Here is a 24,127-nt window from a genome sequence, read left to right as displayed (position 1 = left end):
TTAAGTTTATATATTTATTCATAGTATGTAAAACCAATATTACTGCGTCCAAATTTTTTATACATAGGGCCCAGATAAATTTGAAGTTAATAATAGCACAAATTGAAAATGCTAAAGTTGAAATCATAAACTAGCATTAAAATGTACGATTACCAAAGTCACCTAACTGTGACTAATTTATAGTAGTAGTATTACTTTTTGCAACAACAGAATTAAAATATTTAGCTAACTTGGTTCAGTTCAGAAACAATAATTTAAAAGTTTATCTTTTAGGGTTGAATCCTTTGATTCTCGACCCCTCCGAATAAAACAGAGGAACACTTAAATCTGTCAGGTTAGTACAAAATAAATCACCTAAAGCACTAAATTTGATGCTAGCATGCAATAAGATAATGTGCAACATATCAAACCACTTAAATTTCAATTTAATTTTTTATTTCTTTCATAGTGAGTGCTTTGTCTTCGTCACCCACTTCAGCATAAAATGGTAGTACCTTATAAAAGTCCAAATATTTGCTCTAATTAGCATATAATAATGCATCGAGCTGACACACCTCTACACGACTACACCAAATGTGTAATAACTTATCTATTTTGCAGGACTACCTTTTAAAAGGAGAATTGCAATACCGAAGTAAATATTATTATTATTATTATTATTATTATTATTATTATTATTATTATTATTATTATTATTATTATTATTATTATTATTATTATTATTATTATTATTATTATTATTATTATTATTATTATTATTATTATTATTATTATTATTATTATTATTATTATTATTTTATCGAATAATCTAAAAATATATAGAAACCCAACCATCTATTTTTATACATGTATATTCCTCCCTAATTGCCACCCCCACCAACTCACTGCTAGAAGTTATTGTAGTGCTATATATTTGATCGTTCCTGAGAAATTTTGAAGGAAAGTGTAGTAAAAGTGTAAAGGCGATGGGTTATGATGTGCCGGAGGGAGTTGAAATAAGGGGAAGATATGATGAAGAATTTGGTGGAATTTTGAGTAAAGATGCTGTGCAGTTTGTGGCGGATTTGCAGAGAGAGTTTAAGAAAGACATTGAGTATGCTATGGATTGCAGGAAGGAGGCTCAGACGAGGTATAATAATAACGGGGAGTTGCCGGGATTCGACCCGGCAACCAAGCTCATCCGAGACGGCGACTGGGTCTGCGCCGCCGCCGCTGGCTGATCGGAGGGTGGAGATCACTGGCCCTGTAGATAGGAAGATGGTCATCAATGCACTCAATTCCGGAGCCAAGGTTTTCATGGTAACTAACTTCTTAAATTTTGACATCAATTTGTTAACAGAATAAAGGTTGATCAAATTCAAATACATGTACGTTGTGGCCATGATTATTTGTGATTAAAGACCATAATTAATCTTGTTTTTTTGGGTTGTGTTTGGTCCAATGACAATCTATAATGTCAAGATTATGTTGATTCCATGATTAATCATTTCAACTTCATCCACGTAACTAATTTAATCCTAGACAAATTCTATTGTGACTTATCTCCTTTTGTATCGCACTATTATCTTATTTAACGAATCAAACAGGCTGATTTTGAGGACCAACTTGGGAGAACTTGATGAGAGGGCAGGTTAACTTAAGAGATGCTATCAATGGAACCATAATGTTCCATGACAGAGGCAGGGACAGAGTTTACAAGCTGAACCAACACACTGCGACACTCTTTGTCCGCCCCACAGGCTGGCATCTGCCATCGACGGCCACCCCGCCACCGCTTGCCTTGTCGACTTCGGCCTCTACTTCTTCCACAATCACTCTCTATTTCGCCAAACCCAAGGAAAAGGATTTGGACCCTTTTTCTATCTTCCTAAAATGGAAAACTCCAGGGAAGCCAAGATATGGAATAGAGTGTTTGAGAAGGCGGAGAAAGTGGCTGGAATCGACAACGGGAGCATCATCGAAACACTCCCGGCTGTCTTTCAAATGGATGAAATTCTCCACGAGTTGAAAGATCACTCGGCAGGATTGAACTGCGGCCGATGGGACTACATTTTCAGCTACATCAAGACATTCCAAGCTCATCCTGACCGCCTTCTTCCCGACAGAGTCCAATTCTCCATGACTCAGCATTTCATGAAAAGCTACTCCAATCTGCTCATCAGGACTTGCCACAAACTTCTCCTAAATTAACATACATCTGGGGTTGTGTTATATGCAAAACTAGTTTTAAATGCATAACACGGAATTATAACATAAAGGTCATTTTTAGATAGTACGGTGTTCATTATTAGTCTATTGTTAGTTCATTTTAGAAAACTCTGTGTTATGGTTCATTCATATGGCGATTGTCAAACATATTGCATATAAAATGTTAATGAACTAAAAACAGACTAATAATGACTCAATGTTATCTAACAATGACCTTTTGTATTTTGGTTCCTAAGTTCTGCATTTAAAATTAGTTCTGAACTGATCAAAATTCTGTAGTGTACATGTATGATCCTTAATTATTGGAGCAGGCGGCTCAGATTCCAATCAAAGATGATCCGGGGGCGAATGAGGCGGCTATGGAGCTGGTGAGGAAGGACAAGTTGAGAGAAGTGGAGGCAGGGCACGACGGGACTTGGGCGGCCCACCCTGGCCTAATCCCAACAATCATGGAGGTTTTCAACGGCAGGATGGGTGACAAGGCCAACCAGATACAAGACGAGGCAGATGCAGCAGAGGCCGACCTGCTCCAGCTGCGTACGCACCGTGGAGGGCGTACGCCTCAACATAAGGGTTGGGATCCAATACTTGGCAGCGTGGGTCAAGGGAGTAGGATCAGTGCCGCTGTATGGGTATGGCCTGATGGAGGATGCTGCCAGTGGCTCAAATATGGGGCGGATTTGGACGGAGACGGGCTGGGTGTCAAGGTCACGCCTTCCGTGGTAGCAGAAGAAATGGCGAGGATTGCGAGTGAGGTCGGGAAGGACAGATTTGATAGCGGGAGGTATGAAGAGGCTTGCAACCTATTCACAAGGCAATGCCTCCTGGCACCAAAGTTAAAGTTATTGTGGTTGATTAGCCTTGCATTGCCTGAAGAAAGGATTTGTGTTGCTTCTTCATGTTATGATTGTCTACAAATCTACTACAACTTGCCAATGTGAACTAATGTTTATTCTGTGTGGGAATATACTGTGTGTGTTTTATATGCATATCTTTTCTAAATTACAATCTCCGAGTTTGTACTTCTTTCCTTTTATTTGATTCCATTATAGTAGGATATATGTAAGAGCCGAAATTTGGTAGTATATCACAAACTTATAATATGGTTGCTAAATTGAATTCAGCGGGGCACGTCGATTTACATTTTAAATGGATGTAAATTGTAAACGGTGTTGATTTGTTCGATTTCCTTTTATGTTTACCGTGCTTCGATTGCCTTCTGCTGCTCTTTACCCTAGAGATTTCAAATTTCATTGTTTTCTTTATTTCAAACTTTTAAAAATTATTTTTTTTAAAGTTACTAATGCTTAATTAGGTCAAATGTATTTCAATTTTTGCTATTTTTGAAATGCATATGAAAAATGTGTATTCATACGTCGTCTCTAAGAATCCATAATTGTTCGATTAAAATGATATTCATATACGTATTCGTCGAATTACCTAATATTCAGGATTATGATTGTAATTTCTAATTAATTATTCAGATAACAAATCAGCCAATAGCCCGACAACCCGTTAAAAGATCCCACAACTCTTCTCTTATTTCCTCCCTTCAATTTCACTTTTGTTTGTACAGATCATCTTCTCATAATTTTGAATCTTCCTCTATTTTCGTTCTGATTGCCGAAACGTCGACTCCCTTCGATTTCGAATTTCAGAATATTTATGCATTTTACAGGAAATCTGAATCCCCTGCACACAATGTTTTTCCTTTCCCCCCTTTCCGTTTAAAAGGTATTCCTCTTTCTCTACAGTTACGAATTTCTATGTCTGCATGTCTCTTCTGTAATATAATTGGTACGGCTTAATTCGTTGAATTCTGCAATTAATCTACCGATGTATTTTTTGTTTTGTTTTTCCATTACAGATCGATATTTGCATGCAAATGTTTTGATGCCAACCCATCTGTGCTCATTGTGTCTTATGAAATTCTAATGTTGTAAATCCAGTTGTTAATTAGTGTCGTTTTTTGGGTATGCGGTGAATCCTGATTGAACCCCTTTAGATGTGGTTGATTCATCAATTGGACTCTATAGCTTGATTGAATCGTAAGGGAATTTACCACCTTTGATTTGATTTTTGTGAGAAATATTGGGATTTTGGTGCTTTTCCTTTCCCTATGAGAGAGTGTAGACCGGTTTTTTTTTTCTATTTTTGTTATAGAATGAAACTTAGATTCCGTGTTTGTACTGAATTTTTTTTTATTCCGTGTTTGGGAGAGACGCATGACCCGTCTCCCTTTAATGAAACGCATGACGATTAAGCGTCTTTGTGCAAATCACCCGGTCGGGTGTTTTGCCACTTGCAATCTCACAATTCGAAAAAATTGAGAGACGCATGTCCCTCATGCGTCTCTCACAAAGACGCATAATCGTCATGCGTTTCATTAAAGGGAGACGCATGAGGGTCATGCGTCTCTCCCAAACACGGAATAAAAAAAAAGTTCAGTACAAACACGGAATCTAAGTTTCATTCTAGGACAAAAATAGAAAAACCCCGTGTAGACGGCCATTCAACTCTGATACTAGTTTGTATGTCTATTTTCTTGGAAATTAATGTTATAGGTATCATAGATGTAACACAGCTCCAGATTCGGAAAGATATAAGTAATTCATATTGCTCACAAATTTGTAGAGGATTAAGTGGACTGGATGGACTAGTCCATGGTCACTCCATGCACTAAAATATTTGAATGATTACAATAGTGGCTTCCTTCAAACGAAGTTAAAATCCATTTACTCTTTAGGCCTTAAATTCTGTAGCTCGAATGCTGCACATGTAATAGACAAGTTACTTTAGGATGTTGGAGTAGTAGAGTACTATATTTTATGTTGTCCCACTAACATGGACCACGGCCAACTGGTCCTTCGCCACTAACTAAATTTACTTTCTTTACTTTCATGTGTTATAGGTTACGTTTTGTTTGGCTCTTTTTTTAGCACATTAACAATATTGTTAAGGATTGCAGTAATATTTTTTGATAATTCACCGATGTACAACCTACAGCAAAATCAATCTCAACTAGAATTTTACACTATATTAAATATGTATTTCTTCTTGCATAATTGTATGTTAAACCGAAGGTAGCCTCTCAGAGAACTGGCAGCAAGCTATTAAGGGCACTCCTGGAGACTTACTAATACCATTACCATTATAGAACCTACAAGAAAGGTCTTAGGATAGAGAGAGATACAGAGTAAGTGTTATATGAGTCTCCAGCAACATAAATTGTTTTGAAAGATGAATACAGCCGTTCTCAAAGTACTGACTTCAAATAAAGACCTAAACTTTTATAATCATAATAAAAAGTTGCCATTAATATACCTTCATGCCACTTCAGACAAAGAGTCATTTATAGATGACCAATCTACCCTTGATTAGTTTCCAGTTTCCACATGCTTTTGCTTGCAGATTTTGGACTGGATTCTGTAATAATTAATAAATCAATCAACCCTGGATAGGCTTGAAATTCATTAACATGTACTAGCACTCACTATTTGATTACTTTTGATTAATTAAATATTCGACATCGTTATAGGTATGGAGTGTTTAGGTTTCTGTAAGAGAACATGGTGCAGTGCCTAGATGGAGTGAAGCATCTGCTTTCTGCTATTGTAAATTGCTGTGAATCGGATATCAATAAACAACCCAGCGGCCTGGGAGATCCTGAAGCTCTAGCAAGCGCGACAGTTTGTATGACATCTTACTTATTTTTCTCTCTAAATGGTATAAACTTTATGTATCGTAATACATTCTACTTCTCTTAGTTAAATCATCTAGCTACCAAAAAGTAATACTCCCTCCGTTCTACATTAATAAAGCCGTATTTCGTTTTGGGACGTTACAGCATAATAGTGTCATTTCCATTTATGGCAAAAATTAACACATTTTCTCTTTCCCACTTTATTCTCCGTTCACCTTTTACTTTATTCTCTCTCCTACGTTATTATCTTCCCACTTAACGCACTAAACTTCTTTTTTTGTAATCTTCATGCCGAAAAGAAATGCATCTATTAATAAGGAATGAAGGGAGTATACCTTGTGGTGGCTTATTTTAATGTCAGTGAAGCAACTCTGATGGATAAATTTCCCACTTGTCTGGTTATCTATCATCTGTTGATAGAGGCGAGGAAAAGATATAAACAAGGAAGAAATTGGATCATTTATGTAAATCTTGGATATTAAACTTGCTTGTGTTTATTTATATTTTTGAAGTGTGTGCACTCATACGAAGTTCACTAATTGTTCTATAAGAACTGAGTTAGGCTTTTAACTGGGTACTTTATTGAAAATTTTAATTTAAATTGGCTGGTAGTGTTCATACGACCTGGTGTTTCGTGAAATACTTCATACCAATATCATTGAAGTTGGTATACTATTTCAATGGTACGCTGGAGAAAATCATGTGAGTTGTTGGATGCAATGCAATCCCTCACATAAAAGTGAGCCTCTGTTATATCCTTTTAAATGTATGTGATTTCTTTGGTCATAATTGTAACATGGAACGGAGGGAGTACTACATGGTCCACACTATGTATAATTACATCTGTGTCGCCTCCACCGTAAAAGCCATTGCTAGAGTATTTGAGGAAGTAAACATGATGGAATCTATGGTCACATCTATTTTCCTTTAGGTTGCCAACCAGTGCTTTAAAACTACAAAATACACGTTACAACCTTTATGAGGCAACTTAGAAACCTGACAGATCTGACGTATTATAGTACATGTATTGCAGATCATATGGGAAAACTAGTCCCTAAATGTCAATATTGAGATTTCAGCGCCCTTGTACAAATGAATTTCTTCATTATAGTAGACTATACTTCCAATTTTTCCTAAAGAAGCAATTAGAGTTCCTATCTTTATGTCTTATTTTAAGTAATCAACTGTGTATCCTGTTAGTTCCATGTCGAGTGAAGAGGTAATCTAGTGTACTTCTCTTTGAATTGCATTTTAATCTAGGAATCTTGCTAATAGGAGTGTGCTATTTTTTTTCTCTTACCTCTGGTGCAGTTAGTGTTAGTGAAATAGAAGCACTGTACGAATTGTTTAAAAAGATCAGCAGTGCTGTGGTAGATGATGGGCTTATTAATAAGGTAACAGGTTATATAACCTTTTTTCTTATCTGAGCTTACTTATACCTGTAGTTGTATTAGGAATCCTTATCCTTGTTACAATCCTGTTATTGATACATCCTAGTTCTCAACGTGGTATTTCTGCATGCAAAATGTATATACATGCAGGAGGAGTTCCAGCTTGCTCTTTTTAAGACCAACCAAAAGGAGAGCATGTTTGCGGACAGGGTTAGTTTTGTGTCCCCAGTGTTGCAAATAAAATTTCCATCGTCTTTGGATTTTCTTTTAACGAATCTCATGATGAAGTTTGTTTCTGAAGGTGTTTGACCTATTTGATGTAAAACACAATGGGATATTAGACTTTGAAGAGTTTGCCCAGGCTTTATCAGTTTTTCATCCAAACGCTTCTATTGATGACAAGATTGAGTGTAAGTCATTATTACAGTTGATTCTACTCTGATTTAGGCGGCCACTGCTCTTGGATAGGTTCTGCTTATTAGTAATATACGCAAGTAATTCTGGCCGATATTTTTCTGTAGTCCAAAAGATGCTTAATTTCTTCAACTTACTACAACAACCTGTCATATTTGGCTGTTGTGTCATACAGTAGTCGCCAATTGGTGTTGGATTATCCTGATCTGTTTGCTGTTTAATTCTTTAAATCTAGTTATATTGGGCTGTGCAGATTAACTACTTTTTTGATGAATTTGTTCCTGCTATTGCTCTTACTTTACAAATTTTTGTTGTTTCAGTTTCTTTCCAGTTATATGATCTCAAGAAGCAAGGGTTCATTGAAAGACAGGAGGTCAGTTTATTAGTTTTTAATAATTAAACTCTTCTGTAGTACTAAAATGTTAGATACTTTGAATACCTTCCACTACAAGTTTTTTGTCTCCCACAGTGGGATGATGCATGAATTACTTTGTGTATCATATACTCTTATTATTTTCTTGCTAATATAGATTCCTAATATATCATAGATTTGTGGCCGTCAATATCTGTTTTACCTCATACTTGAAACTGTAATCAAATTATTAAGTGTGAACCTGCCATCTATTAGTGAGTATTACTTCAAAGGAAGGCAGTAGGGGTTATGATCTTTAATTTGGTTGTTGTAGGTCAAACAAATGGTGGTGGTGACACTGGCTGAATCTGGCATGAACCTTTCTGATGAAGTTATTGAGAGTATTATTGATAAGGTGAGTCTCAGCTAGCTCAGTTTCATTAAGATTTAGACCTGTTTCATGCATTCTATATTCCTGACTTTTGTTCCAATTTATGAAATGGAAGATCGATAAGAAAGTTGTCTATCCAGCTATTTATCTAATAGAAAATCATTTTACCCTTAAATGGTAGACTGGGATCCTAGTAACTATATTCCTCTCTCCAGATTATTTCCCTATAAAATTTTGCCGTTCAGACTTCAGAGACAGATTAGGGAGACAATAATGAACACTCCTGTTGATTTTAAGCAGTCTGCAGTGCAGTCATCGCTATCTTCTAATTCTTAAGCAGATTTAGCATTTATTGGGACTTCAAGAGTTAGGATAGTTTATATACCATGTAGTATGCTAGTCCAGTTGCAAATTTATTGGTTGGACTGGTGTCTCAGATTCAAGCTTATGGATTAATTACCATGTTGTCTGTATATCAAAATATGCATGACTGGTTACTTGTTCAACCTACAACCTCGATTCATATATGCTCGTGGAATGAAAAGTCGGATCGATAACTGGACTTAACTTGAGATGATTTTGGAGCAAAGTTGTCACTGCTAAACTTTAAAGCTAGAGGTGTTATCTGAAAGCCTGAATTTGGCTGATTTATTTTTGACTTAGGCTTGAGTTAGCGCACAAACTTATTAATGAGTTTGCCCATGAGTTAACACTTAAACAACTTAAATGTTATTAACCTTGAGCTTGAATCATTTTTGTCTTTTGAGTCTCATGAGCTTTATCCAATTGAGCTTCACATAACTCACAAATAGGTTTAGTCATTTACAATCCTAGTTAGAACATAAAAAATCTTATGTCATGCGCATGTGTGTGGTCCTGGGTGTAAACACTACATACCCTAGGCCTATAACATGTGTATAGGTCTTTAGTACCACTAGTGCTGTTAAAGGCTTAAAGCTCAGCCTTGCTCTGTAACTAGGGACGTCATAATCATCTGAAGTCATAGACTCACATAAAGAGCTCTTACAATGGGAGATTCTGATGATAAGGAAATGAATCCTTCTTTATTCTTCGAAAGGTTTGTTTAGTTACTGGAACTTCCTGATTGAATCTATCCCAGTAGCAATATTTCAAGGGAGACCATTTGCCTGTCATCCTGCTATCAAGAATGGATGACTACCTGGTGCTCTTACAAGTTCTGGAGAATTACTTGATGCTTCAACAGTGTCTAAAGCCATCAGTGGGATTCCGGTTGGTATGAAGATAAAACTGAGTGGTGTAAATGCGTTATGAGTCGGTGACTAAACGTGGTGACATGGTATAAGATTCACGACTGAGGCTGGAAATCTATATATTATGCCACTAAAAGGGATGCTTTCCAGGCACTACTGTTTATCAATCTCATTATCTCACAGACAAACTCCATCGAGTCAGGGGCATAGCCAGAAATTCATTTTAGAAGGGGCAAAAACATCAGTGGGATTCTGGTTGGTATGAAGATAAAACTGAGTGGTGTAAATGCGTTATGAGTCGGTGACTAAACGTGGTGACATGGTATAAGATTCACGACTGAGGCTGGAAATCTATATATTATGCCACTAAAAGGGATGCTTTCCAGGCACTACTGTTTATCAATCTCATTATCTCACAGACAAACTCCATCGAGTCAGGGGCATAGCCAGAAATTCATTTTAGAAGGGGCAAAAACATATAGGAAAATTTAAGTATTTGAGAAGGGGTATTTGCGTATTTATAGGAAAATTCATTTCTCCTTGCTATGGTTTGTTTATTGTTTCCATGTATATCCTGTTCTCACCTAAGTGGACATCGATGTACAATACTTCCACCTTCATTCCTGTTGCCAGAATATATGACTATATTCTCCAGAAATATTGTAATCACTAGAACACCACATGGTTTCAGACATTTGAAGAAGCAGATACTAAACATGATGGGAAGATCGACAGAGAAGAATGGTGGAGCCTGGTGAATCGACACCCTTCTCTTTTGAAGAATATGACCCTTCAATACCTCAAGTAAGTTCTGGCATACTTTGATAAATGGATGACGACTATTGATTTTATCATCTGAATTATTGCTCACTATCTTTTGTGTGCGAGTATAATATTCTGCTTCATAAATTTCCTTTTGTCCATAGACTAATCTATGAATATGAGGCTTAGGCGAACATTGTGTTTGAGACACTGAATCTTTTTCTGCTTACATTGAACAGAGACATCACCACCACCTTCCCAAGCTTTGTATTTCATTCACAAGTGAATGATACATAAGTGTGGGGGCGCCATTCTTTCGGTGGCCTCCATTAAAATTTAGCAAGAGCACGTCGATTGTATGTAAAGTTCAGCCGGGATTAAATATGCCTCTCACCCTCTACAAGCAAAAAAGGAAAGGCAAAAGCTCACTCTCTTTATGAGGTTCCGTTTTCTTATGGTACTGCAACTGTTTGCTTTATATGTAGCTTTTCTTTTCTTTTCTTTTCTTTTTCATTAGAAAAACTTATGGTTGGTAGCTGCAAGGGATATGTGATTTGGTTGTAGGTAATGGAATGCTTGAGGATTGGTGATTTGTGAATGCAATTATTTGTTTATTATTTTTTATCCTCTTATCATAGACGACGACTGCCTTCAGATTTCACTCGCTTTCGACTACTCTTTGGTCCTCAAATTTATACATTTTTTGTGGTAATTTATTTTTATCATAAATAAAATATTTATAACTTTTTTAGTGGAATTTGGTACACAATAAATGCACTTGAAAGTTAGAAATTGTAAATGCAAGCATAAGCTAGAAATTGTAAAATGCAAGCATTTATTCAACTCACTAGTGCATCCTTTAATTGTGTTTTAAAGTGAATTGTGATTTAGCACACTCGTGAGTTCTGAATGCCAATACCTAAACTATTGGTTATCTAATAAAAATATCCTGGACTGCTGATAAACGTGATAAAAAAAATACACAGATTATCTAAAAACTAAATACTTACGGTGTACTTATTTCTCGATTTTCAACAATGAATTTTGATCCTTCGTCAGAAATTAACACCGTTCGTTAAATTTATGATTTTTAATACTACCACTTTTAAAGTTCATGCAAAATACACATAATTGAACTAAAGTTTTATGTTTTAAAATTGAATAGATAAGTGAATCAACAAAGCTATTGGTTTATGATTTCATTGATCGGATCAGATAAACCACTGATTAACTGAAATATTATAGCAAATATACATAAATATAATATGGAAATATTAAATTTAGTGAATGATAAAGTACTAGTAATTAATACTCTATCCCTCTCACAATAGTATGTTCTTTTTCCTTTTTAATCCGTCTCAGAGCGCACTTTCTAAATTTATAAACTTTTTTTTATCTCTAATGAGTTGGGACCCATACCAATTTGTATCAAAACTCGTGCTCGACCAATTTTAATAAATTTATATTACTACTACTTATTTGTCGTTTAATCCTCATTTTATTTAAGACAAAAATTTATTTTCGTAACTGATTAACTACCTACTTTTACTTTTACTTTTACTTTTACTAACCAAACACCCATATTTATTAATTACTGTCTTCAGTTGTTATTATCTAATTATACATCCGATACTATCATGTTATCTGTATTACTTTTATTTGTGTATATACTAGGTAGGGCTACAATTTCCGTAATACTTTTATTTTGTGTATAATAGATAGGGCTAAAAAGTTATTCAATTATAATGTGTTACTCAATTTTACTTCATTCATAAAAATATTTGGCTTTCATAGTTGGTAAATAAGAGAGTGAACCTTAATTTTTTTTATATTTTATTAATTTTTTAAAATTTAAAATTTAGTTTAGTGTCCATTAAAATTATATAGAAAATAGTATTGAATTTTAGTAGTATCGGAACCTCGATATTCATATACACCATATTTTATTATTTTTATTGTATTAAGTATTTCAACACATATGCCATGACATCAGTTTCTTTTTTCTCCACTCCATATTTCCACTGCCGAAGCTAGTTTCTGAATGCTTGTACTGATTTTGCAAATCTTACTTGCTTTTCTTCTCAGTTAGTGTTTTTCTTCTGTATGGACTGCTCAAGATTCGGTTAGGTTTGTTTTCTTTTACTTAATGACTGTGATTCTGTTTTGGGGTTTGCCCTCTCAATTGCGGGAGAGTGACCAAGATCTGATTACCAGGAGAATTTTCGTGTAAATTGTGATTGTGTTAAACTAATTCTTGAATGTTAATAAAAAATTGCGTGCTGTCACTTAGAACTGCTGCGTTTTTGTTTGGGAGCTGACTGGTTTAGTGTTTTCCTCGCCTTTGATTGGGTGCTCCTTGATTCCATTCAATTTCGACTTCTTTTTTCTTTCCTAGGTTTCTTTTTCTGCTTTTGTTGAAATGTGTTACACTTTGCGACTTTTTAAAGCCTCTCTTTTTTAGAGAAAAAGTATGTGCCTGGAGTTGTTGATTGACCCATGATCTTTTTTCATTTTCCTCATCGTGAAGTGTCTTTTTTCTCTTTCTGAATTCACATTTGATAAAGTCATGTGCATTTATAATAATTAGGCTCTATTGTTTATATTTTCTTGAAATATTTATTCAACTTTTTTTTTTGCAACTGAGTCGTCCTTTAATAGTTAGTGCAGTTATTTTAATTGAGATTTGTATTTAGTATTTAGAATTGGAAGGCTCTTATTTTATCTTCTTCCTAATGCTTTCCTTGAGAAGAACAGTATCGCTTTATTGTGTATGCTAGTTATACTGTTTCTAATAATGCAGTAATACTTATATTTTATGTGTAATTTGCTGACTGATTTTGCCAACTGACAGGTTGTGGTGTGTTAGAGTTCACTGAGATAGATTTTTATGATAGAGATATAGCTGTGGTAGTGATGCTCAACATATTCTTGTAACCTATATTGAGCAAAGTGTGTACTGTATCTGGGATGGCCTCGACAAGTGGCTCTAGAGCTCCGGTGAGTTTGCAACAAAGAGTTGTTAGGATTCAGCATTCTACAGAGGCGAATGGTCGCAAGTCTACTAGTGAGCCGAAGGTGATTGATCTTGAGCAATCAGTTGATCCTGATGAGGTGTGTTTGGTGTTGCCTAGAGAAGATGCTGAGTCCAACAAATCTGCTAATAATGAAAAAAACTCGTTGATCCTTTTTGATACCTCAGAGTCCAATATCTCTTTCTCCAGGTCTGAAAGGGAATCTAAAGCTCATGATCTTGAGTTAACCGACAATAGAAGCTCGCTGGAAACTTTCTTTGATCAGGGAAAGAATTCATCTGGCATTATCAATCCGAAGGTGATTGATCCTGAGCAATCAGTTGATCCTGATAAGGCGTGTCTGCTGTTGCCTAGAGAAGATGCTGAGTCCAACAAATCTGCTAATAGTGAAAAAAAATCTTTGATCCTTCTTGATACCTCAGAGTCCAATATCTCTTTCTCTGGGTCTGAGAGGGAGTTTAAAGCTCAAGATCAAGAGTTAACCGACATTAGAAGCTCACTGGATGTTTCCCAGGGAGAGAAATCATCTGGCATTAGCATGCCGAAGGTGATTGATCCCGAGCAATCAGTTGGTCCTGATAAGGCATATCTGCTGTTGCCTAGAGAAGATGCTGAGTCCAACAAATGTGCTAATAGTGAAAAGAGTTCTTTGATCCTTTTTGATACCACAGAGTCCAATATCTCTTTCTCCGGGTCTGAAAGGGAATCTAAAGCTCAAGATCTTGAGTTAATCAACATTAGAAGCTCACTGGAACCTTCATTTGATCAGGGAAAGGAATCATCTGGGATAGGGAGCGTAATAGTTAGTGATGAAACCAATAGCCTTGCAAAAACCAGTGGAAGCACGAAAGTGACTGACCCTGCTGAGTTTATTGAGAGTGAAAAGAGCAGCATGTGTCGCGAAAGAGCACTGATTGATCTTGAGCAATCAGTTGATCCTGATAAGGCGAGTCTGATGTTGCCTAGAGAAGATGCTGAGTCCAACAAATCTGCTAATAGTGAAAAAAATTCTTTGATCCTTTTTGATACCTCAGAGTCCAATATCTCTTTCTCCGGTTCTGAAAGGGAATCTAAAGCTGAAGATCTTAGGTTAAATGACATTAGAAGCTCACTGGAAACTTCGTTTGATCAGGGAAAGAAATCATCTGGCATAGGGAGTGTAAAAATTAGTGATGGGACCAATAGCCTTGCAAAAACCAGTTCTTCCATAAGGAGTGTTAAAGTTAGTTATGGAACCAATGGCCTTGCAAAAACCAGTGGAAGCACGAAAGTGAGTGACCCTGCTGAGTTCATTGAGAGTGGAAAGAGCAGCATGTGTCGGGAAAGTACAAGCAGTGATGTCAGTAATGAGAGCACCTCTAGCAGCAGCTTTAGTAGCAGCATCAATAAGCCTCACAAAGCAAATGATGTTCGATGGGAAGCCATCCAAGCTATCCGCTGCAGAGATGGTGCATTGGGTTTGAACCATTTCAGGCTCCTAAAACGGCTAGGTTGCGGAGACATTGGTAGCGTTTATCTGGCTGAGTTGAGCGGAACTAAATGTTACTTTGCGATGAAAGTAATGGACAAGGCATCTCTAGCAAGTCGCAAGAAGCTTGTTCGCTCTCAGACAGAAAGAGAGATATTACAGTCCCTAGACCATCCATTCCTTCCTACTCTGTACACCCATTTCGACACTGATAAGTTTTCATGTCTGGTGATGGAAGTCTGCCCTGGTGGAGACTTGCATACTCTTCGTCAAAGGCAACCTGGAAAGCACTTTTCCGAGCAAGCAGCCAAGTAGGAAAATTTCCAATCATATAACATTGAAATTCAACAGATTTTTGTTGAGTTTCAGTTAATACTTCCTGGGAATCCATTTCTCATACTACTTGATTTCGTGACATATAGATAAAGATATCCATTTATGCTGTGAAAAGTTTTTTCACAGTACTTAAAATGTTGAAATATTTGGAAATGCTCTCAGCCTTACTTGTCTCTTATATAATTCTTGCGAAAATGATCACTTTTACATTGGATACTAGTATGAGATTGTGATGCCATTCTGGTGTGATCAAGGCTGCTTTATAAGTAAGAAGTTGAAATTACATATTTAAGATCATATGGCCTTTGCTTTATCTTTAACTCTTTAATTTGTGAAGAAAACTCAGCATGCGAAATCCACATATCATACATTGTGAGACTGATTGAAAATATAAGTGTTTCCGCTCAATCTCTTGACCATCGTTTTAACAAATTTCCTTGTGGCAGGTTTTATGTTGCTGAAGTGCTGCTAGCTCTGGAGTATTTGCACATGCTTGGTATTGTTTATCGTGACCTTAAGCCTGAAAACATTCTTGTTAGGGATGATGGACATATAATGCTCTCAGACTTTGATCTTTCTCTTCGTTGTGCTGTTAACCCAACTTTGGTAAAGACCCCATCCATTACTTCCGATCCTCAGAAAAACAATTCCACTTACTGTGCCCAGCGGGCATGCATTGAACCAGCTTGCATTCAGCCATTGTGTGTTGTTCCAACAATGTGCTTTTCTCCTCGCCTCTTTTCAAGAAAATCAAAGAAGGACAGGAAGCCCCAAAATGATATCGGAAATCAGGTTAGCCCATTGCCAGAGCTGATAGCTGAACCAACCAATGCTCGTTCAATGTCTTTTGTTGGAACACACGAGTATTTGGCACCAGAGATCATCAAAGGTGAAGGTCATGGAAGTCCAGTGGATTGGTGGACTTTTGGGATCTTTTTATACGAGCTCTTGTTTGCTAAGACTCCATTTAAAGGATCTGGGAATCGAGCCACATTGTTCAATGTTGTCGGCCAGCCCCTACGGTTTCCAGAATCCTCTGTTGTCAGTTTCCCTGCTAGGGACTTGATAAGGGGTTTGCTTGTGAAAGAGCCTCAGCATAGATTAGGCTACAAAAGAGGTGCAACTGAGATAAAGCAACACCCTTTCTTTGAAGGAGTTAATTGGGCTTTAATACGCTGTACCACCCCCCCAGACATCCCAAAGGCTGTTGATTACGATAAAATGCCTACTCCAACGAATGAGAAGACCCCTACTGCTGCTGCTGCTACAAATCAGAAGAGCAACACATATTTGGAGTTTGATTTCTTCTAGTTAATTACCAAGGTTGCCTTAAATTAAGAAATGACTGTGGATCATATTAAGAGAGGTAGGTTGGTGAAGATCAGTACAAATATCGCTCCCTCCTGTTCTTTAAACTCATAAATGCCCTTGATTCCATGCGTCCCTTAAATGGTACGCGAAGAAGTTTTTCTTTTCCCCCTTTTTTCTATTTCTATTATTTTTGAGACTGGCAAAATGTATCTCCATGTAGTTAACTACATTGTGTGAACAGTTGGAAGCTGTTAAAATTGTATGGTTCCTGTTAGTTTGAGAATCAAATGTCAATGACTGTATAGTTTTCTTGTAACTTTTTGGAAAAAAGGTTGATGAATGCAAAACAAGGTAGGGCCGAATTTATAGACCCATATTTTGATATGCTTGTTTATTGTACCCAAATTTTCAGACATCTGTTACTTGATAGTTGCAGCAGAGAACAATAATTTGACAATATTCTAATCATTGTAAAGGTTTGTTTCTTCACTCTTACTAAATGAAAGGCTTTGTATAAGGTTGGATGACAAAAGGTTCAACACAAATATAAGTAGTCATGGTAAAAGATTACACAGGATTTACAAACTTGTTACCTGAAATGAAATTGTTTACATTTTCTACATTCATAAGAAGCAAGAAAGGTTTGATAGTCTCAAATATGATTCTTCAAGTGCAACCAGCTTTGAGCCTGTCTTCAGTTTTGGGGCCGAATTTGTACTTGGATTGACATGACTCAGATTTTGAAACAACTGCAGGCAGCTGAGTCGTTTGCTGTTTGGTATTTGTTTTGAGCAAAGGTGGGAGTCGAATGAGTTGGCCTTGGCGAGGGAGAAGGAGAAGGAGAAGAAGATGGGGAATCCGACATCTCCAGCTCGGTAACTTCCTTACCTTTACATATGATCTTAACCTCACAGAATTCAGGTGCCTTCTGCACTATCTGATCTGCTGTTCCATTCCCCTTCTTGGACTTGATCCTTCTGCAAAATTACCAATAACCATTGTGAAAAACTATACTCCTATGAGACATGTATATGTATTTGTGGCTTGAGAATGCACAACCTCACAGTAGCCTTGGTGGCTCCAAGAATGAGCTTTGTGATATTGAGAATAGGAATGAGATCAAGTATGGCTTTAGCCTCCATATCACTTTCAACAAGTACAGTCTCCACTTTAACCTGAGAAGCAGAGCATACATTGACATACTTTCGGAGAAGATCTCTCCTCTTCCCACTTTCTTGGGCCAAAAACACCTTCTTCTGCTCCGGGTTCACCTGATTTATAGGCAACTTCCCCACTGCAAACTCATCAGTGAGAGAGAGAGAGAGATGAAGGAATGAAGGAAGGAGAGAGATGAACTTACAAGGCGAAGGGATGAACTTGATCTCAGGGAAGACGTGGATGAGGAAGATGAAAGCCGAGGAGGGATCAAGCACAGCATTTTTGAGCGTCCAGAGCAAGGCGTCCATGCTCAACGCCTCATCGATCTCCCTCCATACCGCCACATATAATACATTCTCTCTGTCATCGTAACTTAAGCACCAGCTGCCCTCCTCCGCTATGGTTCCAAGCTCGTACTTACTTTCATAGTTTACATGCACCTTGTTCTCCTCTTCCTCGATCTCCTCTTCTTCGATCTCGCTCACCCACTCCTCGGAGCTGGACGCCATTGACGACGGTTGTTGGCCGGAAGAACCTAACAATGTTGAAAATTTGGGTGGAGAAATTTAGGATTGTTCTAGCTTTAATGCAACTTTGACTTTGCCCAACTATATGGAGAAAAGAGAAACTTAGTTTTGTCTCCTCCTCTCCAAAACTCGAGATTTAACTCCCCTTTATATTGCCACCATATTTCCAACTATTCGTCATGTGCTCTTTATATTCAGTTCGTGGGTCCCTTAGGAATTTCCTGGTCTTAGAATTGATTTTTTGTTATTAGAATTAGAGTTTTCAATTTCAAATTTAAATATTTGATTTTATAAAAAATTTTAAATCTAGAATTAAATTACAATTCTTAATTTTTTGATTCTATAATTTGAATTTCTTATTTAAAGTAGATGATTAGAAATTTAAAAAATAATAAAAATTAGATATTTTTCGCACATTGTATATCCAAAGACACACACTACATATACACAATACACACACATAGCATGCAGACATTCAAACAATATACATACCACACATTTACAAACATAACACACTGCACACGCACATAGTGCACAAACAATATACACCACACACACAAACTACACACATTGCTCACACAAACACACTACGCACACCCTTCACACGCATGCACATACTTCACAAACACCAACTTCACACACAATACATAAATTGCTTACACACACTGCACACGTACACACAATACATAATACACATATTATACACACATAGCGCGTGCACGCTACACACATTGCACACTCAGGGGCGGAGCCAGGATTTTATTGGAGAAGGGGCAAAAATATAATACATAGAAAAAAATTATGTATTTGAGAAGGGACATTTAGTGTGGTTGAAGTATATAATAAAAAATTCATGTATAAATATATAGAGAAATGAGTGGATGAGGAGGGGCATTTGCCCCATATCCCCTTAAGGTGGCTACGTCCCTGTGCACACTTGACGTACACATAAACAATACACACACAAAACATACTACACGATCACACAATATGCACATTATACTCTTACACACAATATATACATTGTACACGCGCACGCACACACACACTACACACTGCACGCGCATGCACACACGAATACACAGATTACACACATCACACACACAACATAAATTGCAGACATTTCACGCGCGCACACACAATAAGTTTAATTAGTTTTTTTTTATTTTTCAAGTATGATTTACTAGTCATGTGTGGGAACGGTATGAAATCCGAGTTTACTATGTATGTGCCCACCGAATATACCTATGGTGAGTTTCTATAATCACACAAAAACTTGTACTACTATATAAGTTTGTCATTTTAGACACGAAAATAATATATTGGCATGATGATATTAGAATATCCTAATATCCTAAGTTGAATAGGTAACTGAGCTATCAATTTATGGTTTATAAATTATTATGGCCGATATGCTTAGCTTAATTATTTAAGAATAAATATTTCTGAAACACGAAAGTGAATGTCAAGCAAAACTTAGTCTTGTACTCCCTCCGTCCGTCATTAAGAGTCTCATTTTTTGGTGGCACAGGTTTTAAGAAATGTTAAGAAAAGTTGATGGAAAAAATTAGAGGAATAGGGGTCACGCTTGTATATAGTATTAGTTTTAAATGAAATGTGAGTAGAGTGAGTTAGTGGAAGGTGGGGATCCTATCACCATTTATGGTAAAAGTGAATCGGGACTCCTATTTGCAGACGGACTAAAATGGAAAAACGGGACTCTTATTCGCAGACGGAGGGAACAACCCGTGGGTATTTGTTTTCTGTATTACAACTCATACTATACTGTATTATCAATACTATTTATAATAAAATGCTGTAAGAATATTCTTATGTACTTCTCATATTGGATTATGATATAGAGGCAGTATTAAACTAAATACTAAGATGGAAGTTGAGAGGGGGAGAGAGCGCTATTCATATAATATCATTCAAATTAATATGTCACAATTTATGCATGCGATCAAGTCTAGTCGATGTTTGATAGCATCATTATCACATTATTTAAATCTGAAAAAGACCAGAAAATGGAATATGCGAATACGTACGAGTATCTCGGCTGTGGAGAAAGTCAACTTTCAATGCGTGTGTGATATTGTTATCATGTTTGACATGTTCCCTTTGAAATTAAATAATTATATTTTATTTTCCTTTTTAGGCCATTTACAAGTATAAGTAGGGGCTGAGCTTCTATTTGAAAAAATATTTTTATACACCTTATAAGATGTGGATTTTACAAATAATTATCTCATTTTTAATAAAATGAATTATGGGGACATTTTGACGATTTATAAACTTATAGGAGTTCATTTTTTTTAAAAAAAAGCTTATAATGGATGTTTACTTTTTTACTCCGTCCCACCCAAAATCCAAAAACTTTCAAGAAAAAGAATGAACTTTCAAATATTGTCATGAAATATTTGGAGCTACATATGTGTTTCTAAGAAAATATATGGAGTATAAAATAGTACTAGTAATTAGCATATGTACAGGGAGCCCTTGGCCTAAAGATTAATTATAGGTATTTTTGCAATCATATGCATGTATTTTAATATAATAAACCCAATAAGATTCAACCAGATATATCTTGTTGGGCTTTTTATTTTCAACCCAATAATTTTTAGAAAAACTGGCCCAACAGCAATTGCTAAATTATTTTTAAAACAAATATTTATCTTAACGAAATTGTGGAGATATTGTATATTGATATTGCAGACCACTGTCTACCAGAAATTTCAACCGATTGAAAAAAGAAAAAAGAAAAAAGAAAAAAGAAAAAAGAAAAAAGAAAAAAGAAAAAAGAAAAAAGAGAAACCCATAAATACAGTGTTTTAACATGTAGTGAATCGATTAATTCGTTTTACCAATGCCACAAACTGCTGTATTGTCGTTTACAAATTTCCACGTTGAAAATTATCCTGTCCCGATTTGTTTAATAAATCATAAAGTAGAACTACTACTATCAACTAATGAATGTAGATGGTGACTTTTCAATCTTGACCTCAATGATCTTTCTCTTTTCTCCAGTGGAATCAGTATCTTTTCTTCTCTTTTAACAAAAACTAAGTGGTATATATCCATGTGAAGTGATGGAGTAGATTGTTTTAGGGATAAGTTTATTCTTGGAAATCTCTTCCTGTATTTTCTTTGGGGAGAAGAAGAGGGAAAAAGGGAATGGCTCAGGTTACTCAAGAACTCATCAATCAACTTGAAGCACTAATGGAGGAAGGTCGATAATTATTGAATAAAATTCTCCCATTATTTTTATTTATTTTTGTCTCTTCCCTGACTTTTATCATTTTTTTTCATGTGGAATGGTTTGCAGTGGACGAATCACTTAAAAAAACTTTCCAGGTTTGTTTCCCCTTTTCAAGTTGATTCTCATTCTACTCTACAAATTCACTACCCTTTATTCATATTTGCTTTAAGTTTTGTTATAGAAACTTGGTCTTGCTGTGTTAAGTTGGGGAAATGTAATTTTGAAATAAAAAAATTTGACCTTGGTTGTTGTCTTGCGTTTAGAATCATTGATATTATGTGACATAAACTTGTTTTTTCTTTTTGAAGAAAATGGACGAGCCAAAATGAGTTTTCTGAAAAAAGTTGGGCTCAAAGCAACTGATGTTTAGTACTGCCATATTTTTTGAAGTGCCCTGAATCATTTAAATTTGCAGAATGTGCATCAAGGATATCCTCATGAAACGTTTACGCGTTTTCTGAAGGCACGAGAAGGGAATGTTGAAAAGGCTCAAAAGATGGTTTGTTAAAAATCCTTTTCTCTGAAATAAGTTTATGAAATGTAATATGATAAGCATCTCTGCTGAATTGTATTTTAACTGCTTGCTGATCATACAGCAGGTTGACTGCTTGGAGTGGAGAGTCTAGAACGACATTGATAATATGCTAGCGGTATGTTTCAACATAACATGTGTTGATAATAGAATAGCTATATGAATATTACAATTGAATTATGCTAATATTGCACAATGTTCTTGTATTCAAGGTCTTGACTAGCTCCATTTGGCATAGAGTGAGGGCTGATCAAACTGAGTCTTAACATTTTTCATCAAATATATATACATATAGATACACACTTGATCGTTGTCTATCGTATCCTAAAAACCATTTGTGGTTTTCCTCCACAAATTGTGAACTATCACGATAATAGAATCACTTGCTAGGACTATTGTTTCCCTCAGTACTTCACAACCTCGTTGCTGCATATTACTGCAGAAACCAATTGTTCCTGAGGAACTTTACAGAGGGATACGCGATTCTCAGCTTGTAGGATTGTTGGGTTACTCAAATGAGGTGAGCGTTTGATGGAACAGGAATACATGACTATGCATCAGTTGTCTGGTCATATTATCCTTATCTTCGTAATCTCATACACTCACTAACAGGCAGCTATTTCATCATCAGGGTCTCCCCGTATTTGCTGTTGGAGTAGGCCTAAGCACATTTGACAGAGCATCCGTAAGTATCATTTCTAATAGTCACATTTACTCAATTTGTGCACACAGCATGGAATGAAACCGGATTTTCTGTTTTCCAATGTTTCACCATTTCTTCATCACCTCTGACAACAGTCTTCTTCGTTTTTAGGTTCATTATTATATCCAATCCCACATCCAGATTAACGAATACAGGGATCGTGTGATTTTGGTAAGCGATGTCTGTGCTTCCTCTCTAAGTTCTTCGATACACTTCTACGACTCACCATTCTTTATTTCTTATTGCAGCCTGCTGCGACAAAAAAGTATGGGAAGCATATCAGTATATGTATAAAGATACTAGATATGACTGGCTTGAAACTCTCTGCACTAAACCAGATTAAGGTATGTTAATAGCTATAGTTTCTCATTTAGCCCCTTAACCAGCAGCATTATTTCATTCAGGATGCAGAGGATTCTTTTGTATGTTATCACTAACAATACTCGTATTTGTTCTTTTGCAGCTCCTGACTACAATTGCTTCTATTGACAATCTTAACTACCCTGAGAAAGCACAAACTTATTACATTGTGAATGCGCCATATGTCTTTTCAGCATGTTGGAAGGTTCGTGTGAATCCTGTCGCACTTTCTTATGACAGAACTCTACATATATCATTACAAGACCAGTAACAAACTTTCTTTCTTCTTTTTCATATATTTTATTCAAGAGTGTAATCTTGGAGCTGTTAACAGGTAGTAAAGCCACTTGTTCAGGAAAGAACAAGGAACAAAATCGATGTACTCTCCAGTTGTGGAGAGGATGATCTACTTAAGGTAATTTCTTCCTCTCCATTAATGGTTTCTTCTTTTTTTAATTCCTTAAATTTGGCAAGTTAACTAAAACAAAAGGTACTGTGTTTGGTGCAGATAATGGATTATTCATCCCTTCCCCATTTCTGCCGTAAGAGATCTTCTGACTCTGTAAAATATTCAGAAAGTAGCTCCGGAAATTGCTATTCCTTGGACCATCCATTTCACCTACAACTCTACAATTATGTTAAGCAACAATTCTTGCTTTGTCAACCTGCCCAACCAGTAAAGCAAGGGTCTGTTCATGTAACTTTGCCTGAAGATGCTGATAAAGAAGTCATCGCCGACACTTTGGAATCCAAGTTAAAGAAGTTCAAGGATCTCAATATTTCTCAAGGATCTACACATTAATAGTTACAAGTTCTAGATAACCAATCTCTGGTTTTGAGGTGCTGATATCACAGCTTACACACATATCTTGGCTTATAATTCTACCTATCGATCCTATAGCTATATATTGTTATGTAATTTCATGTAGCTTGCCCAAATACCTACTCAAAGCTGTCTGCAGAATACCCGGCCACAGATGAAACCATT

General features: G+C 36.2%; 3 protein-coding genes and 2 pseudogenes across 4 annotated transcripts; 4 read left to right on the top strand and 1 right to left on the bottom strand.

Annotated features, from left to right (window-relative positions):
- The first annotated feature begins 917 nt into the window (after positions 1-917).
- Positions 918-3,216, top strand: LOC121807277 (annotated as a pseudogene).
- A 428-nt stretch (positions 3,217-3,644) lies between these two features.
- Positions 3,645-11,070, top strand: LOC121807276 (calcineurin B-like protein 3). Of its 2 annotated transcripts, none has more exons than XM_042207493.1 (9): positions 3,645-3,942; positions 5,747-5,934; positions 7,223-7,305; positions 7,453-7,512; positions 7,604-7,712; positions 8,037-8,089; positions 8,403-8,483; positions 10,383-10,495; positions 10,693-11,070. In XM_042207493.1, exons 2-9 carry the CDS (start codon positions 5,778-5,780, stop codon positions 10,748-10,750), a joined length of 714 nt encoding a protein of 237 aa, XP_042063427.1. In that variant the 5' UTR covers positions 3,645-3,942; positions 5,747-5,777; the 3' UTR covers positions 10,751-11,070. The 2 variants fall into 2 exon arrangements, with proteins under 2 accessions (XP_042063427.1, XP_042063428.1); XM_042207494.1 differs by having other exon boundaries at positions 3,678-3,942; positions 5,747-5,901.
- A 1,358-nt stretch (positions 11,071-12,428) lies between these two features.
- On the top strand, positions 12,429-16,982 carry LOC121807272 (serine/threonine-protein kinase D6PKL1-like). The gene is made up of 3 exons (XM_042207489.1): positions 12,429-12,580; positions 13,305-15,264; positions 15,736-16,982. The coding sequence occupies exons 2-3, from the start codon at positions 13,421-13,423 to the stop codon at positions 16,598-16,600; spliced, it is 2,709 nt and encodes a 902-aa protein (XP_042063423.1). The 5' UTR covers positions 12,429-12,580; positions 13,305-13,420; the 3' UTR covers positions 16,601-16,982.
- A 137-nt stretch (positions 16,983-17,119) lies between these two features.
- Positions 17,120-18,618, bottom strand: LOC121807274 (U-box domain-containing protein 36-like). Its single transcript, XM_042207492.1, has 3 exons — positions 17,961-18,618; positions 17,660-17,894; positions 17,120-17,577 (listed from the first exon to the last, which is right to left on the bottom strand). Exons 1-3 carry the CDS (start codon positions 18,265-18,267, stop codon positions 17,334-17,336), a joined length of 786 nt encoding a protein of 261 aa, XP_042063426.1. The 5' UTR covers positions 18,268-18,618; the 3' UTR covers positions 17,120-17,333.
- A 2,536-nt stretch (positions 18,619-21,154) lies between these two features.
- On the top strand, positions 21,155-23,941 carry LOC121808378 (annotated as a pseudogene).
- Positions 23,942-24,127: the final 186 nt, after the last annotated feature.

Source organism: Salvia splendens, chromosome 6 (genome assembly GCF_004379255.2).
Source record: "Salvia splendens isolate huo1 chromosome 6, SspV2, whole genome shotgun sequence".
Classification (NCBI taxonomy): Eukaryota; Viridiplantae; Streptophyta; class Magnoliopsida; order Lamiales; family Lamiaceae; genus Salvia; species Salvia splendens.
Note: the sequence above shows the minus strand (reverse complement) of the source record. Positions and strands in the feature narration are given on the sequence as shown.

Excerpts from the sequence above, each read along its gene's own strand:
- LOC121807276 (XM_042207493.1), top strand. The coding sequence starts at position 5,778 with ATGGTGCAGTGCCTAGATGGAGTGAAGCATCTGCTTTCTGCTATTGTA. Across the intron at positions 5,935-7,222 it reads CTTATTTTTCTCTCTAAATG|TTAGTGTTAGTGAAATAGAA; the intron begins GTATAAACTTTA and ends CCTCTGGTGCAG. Across the intron at positions 7,513-7,603 it reads AGAGCATGTTTGCGGACAGG|GTGTTTGACCTATTTGATGT; the intron begins GTTAGTTTTGTG and ends TTGTTTCTGAAG.
- LOC121807272 (XM_042207489.1), top strand. The coding sequence starts at position 13,421 with ATGGCCTCGACAAGTGGCTCTAGAGCTCCGGTGAGTTTGCAACAAAGA. Across the intron at positions 15,265-15,735 it reads TTTTCCGAGCAAGCAGCCAA|GTTTTATGTTGCTGAAGTGC; the intron begins GTAGGAAAATTT and ends TCCTTGTGGCAG.
- LOC121807274 (XM_042207492.1), bottom strand. The coding sequence starts at position 18,267 with ATGGCGTCCAGCTCCGAGGAGTGGGTGAGCGAGATCGAAGAAGAGGAG. Across the intron at positions 17,895-17,960 it reads CAAGTTCATCCCTTCGCCTT|TGGGGAAGTTGCCTATAAAT; the intron begins GTAAGTTCATCT and ends ATGAGTTTGCAG. Across the intron at positions 17,578-17,659 it reads GCCACCAAGGCTACTGTGAG|AAGGATCAAGTCCAAGAAGG; the intron begins GTTGTGCATTCT and ends GTAATTTTGCAG.